The sequence below is a fragment of the Trachemys scripta genome, chromosome 4, assembly GCF_013100865.1.
Source record: "Trachemys scripta elegans isolate TJP31775 chromosome 4, CAS_Tse_1.0, whole genome shotgun sequence".
NCBI lineage: Eukaryota > Metazoa > Chordata > Testudines > Emydidae > Trachemys > Trachemys scripta.
The window spans coordinates 44,375,455-44,385,879 of record NC_048301.1 but is presented as its reverse complement, the minus strand read 5'-3'; the positions used below and the strand labels follow the sequence as shown (position 1 = coordinate 44,385,879).

At 41.5% G+C, this 10,425-nt stretch overlaps 1 protein-coding gene across 1 annotated transcript; it reads right to left on the bottom strand.

Moving 5' to 3' along the window:
- Positions 1–1,512: 1,512 nt before the first annotated feature.
- FOXA1 (forkhead box A1) lies at positions 1,513–7,035 on the bottom strand. Its single transcript, XM_034769832.1, has 2 exons — positions 6,610–7,035; positions 1,513–4,063 (listed from the first exon to the last, which is right to left on the bottom strand). The coding sequence occupies exons 1-2, from the start codon at positions 6,682–6,684 to the stop codon at positions 2,801–2,803; spliced, it is 1,338 nt and encodes a 445-aa protein (XP_034625723.1). The 5' UTR covers positions 6,685–7,035; the 3' UTR covers positions 1,513–2,800.
- Between the last annotated feature and the right edge of the window lie 3,390 nt (positions 7,036–10,425).

Here is a 10,425-nt window from a genome sequence, read left to right as displayed (position 1 = left end):
TAGATACACCGCTAAACATCTCATGTTGCCTACCAGGTGTCGGTTCGCATTTCAAAGTGTTCTAGAATACATGATACATCATTTGGAAAACTCATTTTGTAAATCTATATTTGATCAAATAGAAGTATGTAGCAAAAGGTGGAATTTATTTCACTGTGTGTGTCTATGTCCTTACACCCCCCGTCAGAGTACGGGCTTCATTCAGTGAAGGATCAAACTATTTTTTTAAAAGCCCAGAGCTGCTTGCCTTTTATAGATTTTCCTTTCTTTCCTGGCTGGACCGCAGGGTTTGAAGAATTGGTTTTGCTATGGGATTTCTGAGGTGTCCCCCCCCCAATTTAGTTTGTCTTCAATTTCCCCGACCAGTCAGGGGGCAATTGTGTGATAATTAAGAGAATTACACAGTTCTTTTATCTCGTGTTCTTGTATGAAGTAGGCTGATCAAAGTAAAATCTGTTCAAGTTCATACCCCTCGCGATGATGCAGTTCACAAACAAGTGCTGCTTGCTGGGGATCAGCGTTTGCCAGAGCTGTTGTTGTTGTTATTGATGTCAATCTGAGCAAGATCTACAAAGAAGTAGGTGGACTGGAAACTGAGCCTAGTATCTAAGGAGATTAATGATTTTTGTGATTTAGAGCAGCATATTGGTGTGAAGTTGCATTTAAGAGATTTTCTTCAAGTTTAACAATGATCAACAGCTTAATTCCTGGAAACTGCATCTTTAGAAGAATAGGTACAAAATGTGTTTATACAAAACCACATAGCTGCGTTGCATTCTATACTGCAAACAGTTCTGCTGCATTTCAATACAGAGAGGAATGCACGCTGGCATACATAACAATATTAGTTATGACCAATTAATATTTAGGAACAGCGTTAAGAAGGACAACAAGCACATTTTGTTAAATTAGTTATCCACAGCTGGACTCGGAATCATCTGCATATTTTGCAATAAATACAGATTAAATATACAGTAAGGGGCATCTAATGGCATTTAAAATAAAAACATCCTCTGTTGTGGATTTTTACCGTTTGGATATTATGTAAAATGTTAGTTTTACTTTCCTAGTAAACAGTACACACACCGATATATACTTTCAGTTTCTTTCCCGCCCTAAAATGACAAAAGATTCACAGCACTGGTTAAGATAATTTCGAAACTCTGTAATCTTAAAACTCTAAAGAAAAAGGATATTATACTTTCATCTAATTGCACTTTTTTCATAGCGAGTGAATTTTAAATTTGACGTGTTTATGCATGAATATATTTACTATATAGAGAGAGCTTGTGTGGTACATCTATCTATCTATCTACCTATCTAATAAAGCAGATATCGCTTTCCTTATTAACGCTAGCATCCCCATTATAGTTCACAATGTTAGAGTTATTCAACATTTAATAAGTCTTTCGTTTATAATTATTATGCCTTCATATCCACCCTCTATTTTTATATTTTATGTAAGTCTATTCTATCTTCGCACATATGCGATTGAAAGAAAAGCAGAAATCATTCATTGTTAACATTTGATTTATTTAAAGTCCTTAACTGCAAATGATCAAAAACATACTTCACGGCTTAAATTCTCAGTTATCATTTTAAATCAAAATATTTTTCAATTACAATCACATTTATAAAATTAACATTTTAAAAAAAATTCATGTGTAATTTTTTACTGTTGTTTAAAGCAATTTCAGCTGTAAAGAAAGAAAATATAAACCATGCAATAAATTAAGAACATTGAGAAAGCGAACAGGAATAATAAGAAGACCCGTCTGTCTATGCTAACACCGTGTAAAACTGTGGAAAGTGCATTAACACTGGATGAAACAAGCTAACAATGGCAATAATTAAACGGCCATAAAAAATTCTGGATGTCATTCTGAAACAGATATAAGGAGAAAGAGCTCTCTCTCCTCTTTCTTTGCGTTGGGCTAATATTCAATATTTTCTGGAAAAAATAACGTTGTTATACATATATAGGCCTAGTCTGTATACAATGAAGAGACTCAAATTAAATAATCATATCATCCACATGTTGAAGAGAGTTCCCGATGAATGAGAATCTTCAGTAACAGCTTGGGAGAAAAAAAATCCAACTGACTGTGACCTCTGTAACTTTATATTAAATCCCAAGACAGGTAACGCTTGGAAATATCTGGCCCAAATTCTGCGCTCCAAAGCGCCCATTGACATCAATGAGAGTGCAGGATCCGGCCCATGGCATCTGTGCTGATGCCTGTTCTGCTACCCGAAGAGTATTTTGCAAGTATCAAAAGGATAATCTGAGAAAGTAAATAGTTTTCTTGTTGCTTAGAGATTAGTGTTTTGCTACTTCACAGCAGTATTGTCCTTCAACCTTTTTAATTAAAAAAAGAACCTTATATGTCTACTTGCTTGCTTCTTCATCTCCGTATTGTTAAAAGTATTGCCACATACCTGTAAACTTGCATGAGATTATAGAGCACAGAAGGGAGGAGTGGGTGGGGATGGAAAGCACAAACAAATAGTTTACAAGCTCAACAACCTTTTCTTTCTCTCTCTCTTTAACGTTAATAACACCCTGCAAAGGCTATAGCGATCTTTGGAGGGGCAGAGGCGAGGGGCGGGGAATATGTACAATAGGGGGGTTCGCTCAACTTCGCAGGGGGCCTGTTTTATAATAACATACACAACGCGTTTGAATACAATAATAAAGTAACAGTCCTTTTGCACGGAGCGTGCGGAGACCTGACAGTTTTGTTACAGGGCTAGAGAGTGGGAGAATCAGGCTCGCCATGCGGGAGGTGACGGAGCAGAGCTAAGACGTGTTTAGCACAGGTCTGGAATACACACCTTGATAGTAGGAAGGCTCCAGTGCCGAGGGCTCAATACTACTCCTACCGGCCATGGAGGCGCTGCTCAGGGGCAGCCCGCCTGGGATGCCCGCCCCGTAAGAAGAATATTGCAGAGCCTGCTCGTAGGCTTTAAAGTCCAGCTTGTGCTGCTGTTCCGAGGAGGACATGAGGTTGTTGATAGAAAAGGGGTGGTTGAAGGAATAATGGGGATCGCCTTTCAGGTGGAGCTGGGACTCATGGGCTAGGGAGTGCGGCGGGTGAGGGACAGGCGCCAAGGCTGGGACTGAGCTAATGGTAGAGGACGGCGCGGAAGCCGAGGTCTTAAGCTCAGTACTTGCTCCATTGTGGTCCATAGACGGGGGGCTGGTGGAAGGGTTGGGATTGGAAACGGAGGTTGCGGTTTCCAGCTGGGCGGGTTTATTGTGACCTCTGTGTAAAGGGGAATTAGAACTGGAATTGGAGGCGCCGGAGTGGTCTTTCCTGCCCTCCTGACTGCCTTTGACGTTCGCCTGCTTTTCGCATTTGAAGCGCTTCTGCCGGCGAAGGTAGCAGCCGTTTTCAAACATGTTGCCTGAATCGGGGTGCAGGGTCCAGTAGGATCCTTTGCCGGGTTTGTCGGGCGAGCGGGCCACTTTGACGAAGCAGTCGTTGAAGGAGAGGGAATGCCGGATGGAATTCTGCCACCGCTGCTGGTTCTGCCGGTAGTAGGGGAACAGATCCATGATCCACTGGTAGATTTCGCTCAGCGTCAGCATCTTGCTGGGAGCCTGCTGGATAGCCATTGTAATCAGAGATATGTAGGAATAGGGGGGTTTGGCATGGGGGTAGCTTCGCTTAAAGGTCTTGGTGTCTCTGGTCCTGGTGAGGTTGGACTGAGCGTACGCCATGGGACTCATGCATGGGTTCATGCTGGCATAAGGGCTCAGGCCGTTCATTGAAGCTTGCTGAGCCGACATGGCATTCATACTGGTCGGGCTAAGCGCTGTCCCCATGGCCGTCACCCCGGCAGTCATGCTGTTCATGGCGCTTGTGGAGCCAGCAGACATGCCTGCCATGGCGCCTGGGCTCAGTCCTGCCCCAAGCCCTGTGTTAGCGTAGGACATGTTAAAGGAACTGGATGTCATGTTGCCACTGGTAGTCATAGTGTTCATGGTCATGTAGGTGTTCATGGTGTTCATGGATCCCAGTCCGGAGTTCATGTTGCTGACGGGAACAGAGGAATAGGCCTACAGCAGGGACACAAGATTAAGAGAGGCGGTTAGCAGAAGAGAAGGCAGAACACTTTATGAAAGCGACCCCCTAAGAGTTCATTACACAAGGGGCCGGGGGCAATGTCTCCCTGCCTGCCTTACACAAAGCAAGAACGCCGCCGCACCCCAGGAAAGTTACCGCGGCGATTCTGGAGGCGATCTGACTGTCCGGGGCAAGACAAGACACTCAGGCTTCATTGAAACAGATTTGCTTCTATACCTCCAGCCTATTTACATATAAAAAGTAGTAATATATAAAAACGAGTATTAGCTGACGTGTCTTACAAACGGCCAGCCAACGTGAATACCTTTTGCCTTTAATATTGTGTCATTTCATTACTGGAATACTGAAACTATGCCATTTTTAGTTCCAGCTGTTTCGTGCACAAGGGAGTGGGGGGAGAAGGCTAAATATTTTTACTCAGTGTTATTTGGAAAAAGCGCTTGTATTTATATCCCCAACGGCTGATGCAGTATACAGTTATATTACAAAGTTACGCTAAACTACAATCTCACCTTTTTATACCAAAACAAGTCGAACACACACCATACTTACAAAATAATGGCAAAACAATTGGCTAAAACAGGCTAGATTTTACTCTTAGAATGTTCCCATATTGTTAATGTTTTGATTAGTTAATAAAACTAATACAACTAATAAAAATGAACGTGTGTGCATTGTCCAATTACATTTTAGACAAGGCTGAATTAAATTGCCTAGGTTTTTGCTACAAAAGAATCATCATATATATATGGCTGCCATGTATTTGAATTTTTTGTTAAACAAGCTAATAATATACCATTACAAGAAATTCAGCAGTTCGTGCTCAGACCGTATTATTTTATTTATACATTTCTGAAAGACAACGCGTGTACAGTTATTTGTTTTCTATCTAATGTGTCACATTATTTAACATTAAAAACACTTCCCAAAGTATAAATACTCTGAATCCTATATTGTGTTTCCTTATGATTTTTATAATCTTCTAATGTGCAATATAATTACGACTCTTAACACATTTCAGAACTGCTAAAATCTATCGCCAGAATTAGTAAAGGTATATAAACCGGTGCTAAATCTAATTTAATAGAAATGGGGTCAAGGCCTTTTTCGTTCATTTACAATTAAGAGTGAACAAATGCAACTCTGTTAAGTAAAAGCTATGTTTAATTATTTTGTTGATGGACTGTAGTATTTCCAGCTACTTATTATAATCAACCATGCCTTTTTCTCTTACAAGCCTGATTTTAATTTATATTGAGATAATTATTTCCCAGAACAGTTTAAAACAGGAATGCGTTTCCCTTATAAAAAATCTGTACAGTGAGTTTATTATAGTAACAAATAAGGATAAGCTATTGTCACTAACATAGTAAAAGGGAGGCTTCCAGAACTTTATGGTAGTGAATATTGAATACAGAAAAGCAAAGTATTTAATATGACTCTTATTTTCCCCTTCAGCATTAAAAATCAGTGTATGGGAACACATATACACTCATATGTGTGTGCAAATATTTAGTATATTCCGCATTTTAGCCCTACACATTTACAATTCTACTGTGAAGTGTCTCCTTTTATATACTAATCTGTGCATGACTTTAGATATTCTCTGTTACTTGTCTAATGCTAAGTGTGTTGTTTTTCACAAACATTCCAGTGTGAAAGCTACACGGCCACATCCACAAATGTGCAAACAGCAATCGCTGTTGTGTTTTAATCCATATTCCAAGGGGAGGTAATTCACTCCGTAATGGTGTTTTATTTGCCCTCTATCATTGTTCATTTGTTTATGTTTGATCCTTTCTTTCTGTTCCTTCTGAGCATATTGTAAAAATAAGAACAACATGGAAATGCAAAGGGAAAGAGACAGGTTCCCCGGTGCCAGCCTGATCCGACTCTCAGCAACGCCACCCTCCGGTCTCAGGCAGAAGCGCACCCACATTTCAAAAATCTTGCAAAGTACAAACGACTGATTATTTTGCCCAGTAAACCACCAGAATTAACAGGTGAGGCCGTTGAAAACTGTGGGTAAAGAAGGCCTTAAAATTCAAGCTAGTCCACGGCGACGGAAGGCGCTAGTGTTTTTTCAAGGGTTTTTGCAACTCGTGGCCCTCACACTGCACCATCTGGAGAGCCCAGGGCTGAGGGCGCTCAGAGCTCGGGCACAGTCCTATGCGCCGAGCCAAGAGTTTACGGGGCGCTTTTGTGTGTGCAAAAGTACAAATGACGCCCCTTAAACGAGCTCGCTAACTCCCCCCTGCACTCCCACTCACTCCAAGCACAAGCAGCAGCCCCATTATCACGGAAACGCCATTGGGCTATTGGAAAGCGTGGCGATTTCTTTATTGCTTGGCCGGCTTCAGTGTTGGAAAAGGCACGTTTGCACTGGCAGGATCTAGAGTGCAAACCGCTTCCCCATATTGTTACACACACCCCCAGTCCTCCAGCCCTCCCTCCTCCTCCCCTCGCCCGCTACAGCGGCTCAGGGGCAGCAAACAAGGAGCTCTTATGATTCACTCACCTCCTGATTGTCGGTGTAGTAGCTGCTCCAGTCGCTAGTTTCATGCCCTTCCATTTTCACAGCACCTAACATCATGGAGCCAACCTGCCCGGTGTAACCATCCAGCCTTTTTGCAAGAGACAGGCAGCAGGAAAGGGAGCGTGACACAGCCCCAGCCTAGCAAGAAGCCAACTCAGGAGGTTTGGGGGGGGGGGGGGGGGAGGAAGGGGGTTGAGATCTGGCCTATAATAAGCCAAAAAGGAGGCAGGGAGCGGTGTGGGTCGAGACACTTGAGAAAGTGAGGAAGTGCCGGCTGGGATGTGAGTGGAGTTGAGCTGATGTGGATCTTACGTCGCAGAAGTGCCCACCTCCTCCTCCTCCTCTCCCCATTTGTCCGCCGCACAAAGACGTTCGCACCTACAAAGCCGGAGATGCACCTGCAAACAAGGCAGTTCCACTCGCTTGCAACTCCCCCGGGGCGTCACTTTATTTGCAAAGCAGTGTAATTGGTTTAAGCTACGGGGAAAGAAGGAGAGACAAAGGTGGGAGGAGGGATGGGGGGAGGGAGTGGAGAGTAGGAAAGGAAAATACCCTCCTTTCAAATGGCCAGTAGAAATGCTAGCAGAGATCGTTGGAAATTACACGAAGTAGATAAGGAAGGGCAGCCCCCGCTGTTTGAATAGAATACAAAAGGCCACCCAGCCTCCAAACCCGGAGATTACCGGGCTGTGTTTACTAAAGTACAGTAGATGCTCCTTTAACTTGGCGACCGGCATATATTTCAAAGTACTGACTGAGCACTGCAGCCAGCACACACCAAGAAATGAGAACTAGTCTTATGACCACATCACACAATACTTTCTACCCCCACCCCCTCGCCTTCCGACTCACCAAGGCAAATAACTTTGGTGCTTCCAATTTCAATCAAAGTTCTAGAACATATGTTTCCAAAATTCTATTGACATGTTCATGGGCTAAAGCCAGTCCAGTCCTTCATACAAGGTTTCTATGTAGCTGTATATTTTATTATTCTCTTTTACTGTGTCACACATTTAGAAACCATGCCATGTGAGTCACAGCGGTGAGGCATGACGCTAAGCCACCCAATAAATACGAACACCGGCTTGAATGCGGATCCACTGACATTAACCTATATTTGACAAACATCAGGTGAGTCACTGAAACCATTTTATATCTTTGTTATAGAAAGCATTCAGACCAGAAGCTTGCTTGGAAATAGTCACCCAGTAACAGTGATAATAATGAGTAGCGGATTAGTAACTTAAATTGTGCATTATTCTGACTTCTCATAAGAAATGCGGGTGCCTGCCTGATAATGGGCTTACTTGGCTAAAAGGTGAAAAAGCACGTGAGCGATCCATCCAGCCCTTGTAGGGGGGTGAACTGGGTGAACTAAGATATCAATTTCTAGCTTTTGTGATTCTCTCTTCTTGGGTTTCTTAGCAACATCCTTTATGTTTGTCCCGATGACAGAACTTGTATTACTTCGTAATAAAAAGCCTTCGGGGAAAGGCAGGGGTCGGGAATAAACCACCTTACAATTTCCTGGGCGTTTGAAAATCGATTATATGCGAAACATAGCAAACAGATTAAAAATACACAAGTGATCTGAATTTCTTTACCATTTGTTTATCAGATGGGACATGTACAACGGCTTTTGGTTGCCTCCACATTTAACTGTCCTTGTATTTTTTACTAATACTGTGCTAAATTCTCGTGCATCACACCTTAAACAACTTTCTTATTGAAGTACCTAAAATAAATTAACATTCTAATATATAGCCTCATATATAATATCTCTGCTTTGAAGAAATAGGCTTTAACTTGTGTAGTAAACGCGTTGTTATCCCTTTCTTTGTTCTTTTTCTTTCCCTTTTTTCTTTAAATCTGGCAACAGAATTAAATTAAATCCTTGAAACAAACAAAACTCTGAAATCATCAGGAGAGAACAAGGGATGAAAATGTGCCGTTAAAGAAATAAAAAGATAAAGGCATTGGATTACAATCCGCTTTTTAAAATGGCCCCACTGTAAATAAAAGATTTAGGTTGAAACAAAATCCACTTGGAACGTACTAAGAGACAATATCATTAAACAATGCAGTATCTCTCTCTCTCTCTCTCTCTCTCTCTCTCTCTCTCTCTCTCTCAATCATATGAGTACTAATCAATCTATGAATTAGTACTTTTTGAGTCATTTGTTTATTTCAATATTTTTGGTTCTGTTTGGATAACATACAAGTACACACAAATGCACTATGCAACTGGCGGGGTTTTCAGGAGCAAAAGGTCCTCTCTTTTTCAAGTGACTACACTACAAACTATTCTTCGTTTGTGTGAGATAAGCAAGATAGTATCCTATTTTCCACAGCAATGTAATTCTAGTGAACAACTGCCTAAATATATTAGCTCCCAAAAGAGATCAGCTAAAACCCACGAAAAGAAGATGACTGTCGACGCCACATGTTTGCTAGATACACTTGCAAAAATATATAGAAAAGTTAGAAGGCAAACTGTAGCAGAAATATTAGCTGGCTCAAAAGTCAACCTGTTTAAAATTACATTCTCCGTCCATCTAAAAAACATAAGCAATGATATCAGCACACATAACTGATTAAAGAATCAGCCCTCTTTTAAATAGTAGGTTTCCTCTACTGAAAGGCAACTGTAAGACAATTTTGTTTCACTGAAATTATAGGTGTACAGGAGACTTATTTGATTGAACAAAGTCACAGCGCCTCCTGTTGTCCAGCTGCTACGTCAAACTCACATACCTGTTTTAAACACAGCTACTGGGTATAATAGCCCATGAATAAGTGCAGTTTATAATCTTCTTACAACAGTTTTCACTTCTACAAATCAAGCTGCCTGAGGCAAAGAATCGGCCGCTACTGGAAATTCCCGCAATGCCCACTCCCCTTTACTGCACTGCAGCCTGCTGTTTGAGAGACTGGCTTCCAATACACTTTTTTGAGTGTAGCGGTGGATCTAACCTTGAGGATCAGGGCGTTATCTTTTGCGGGTATTTAAAAAGAGTACTTTTCAATTGATCGCTCTAGCCAGCTAGCTGTTGAAACTTTATGTAATAACATGCCTGATGATCTGGACGTCAACTGCATACTTTTAAGTCACTTTAGGCAGGAAAGAAAGGAGACTTCTTAAGATGTGAGTGGGTGACTCCAGATAAAACCTCTTGGGATGTGTCTAGTTGCCGAAGTGTGTTTGCTAGGCTATAACAGTGTATCCCTGGTTCAAATGATAGGGTTCCTTCCCTCTTATCGAACTAGTGCGGATTATGCCTGTTTATAACGAATCACTGAAATCATTTTGTTCAAAGATAATTTGTTTTGCAGTGTAATAATACAGAACAGGGAGTGACTCTGCTTTGAATTGTCTAACGGGGGTCAGAGTCTCATTCCTTTCAGTGATTTCTCCGCATCAGAAATCGGAGGATGTTGCAGATGGGGTGCGGGGTGGGGGGGAGGGAGAGAATAACAGGATTAAAATTAGAAAAGACGTTAATGGAAGCTGTTCTTATAAGCGAGTCACAATTTATCCTACGTATTTTACAGAAAACACAGCATTGTTGAAGCCAGTTTTGTGCACTATTTCTGAGTAAGGGTATTCCAGGCAGGCCTCAGGTAGGGAAAAAATGACAATGAACAAGGTGAAATGGCGTATTTTTGGACTATTTGTCATCTCACTTACTGAAGAATATAGTTGGGGGAAATTAGTGTTTTACATTCATGCTAACTTGCCAAATATAAAAGTTATTTATATATTCCAACCTCTCCACAGTTTCATTTCTTCACAAACCC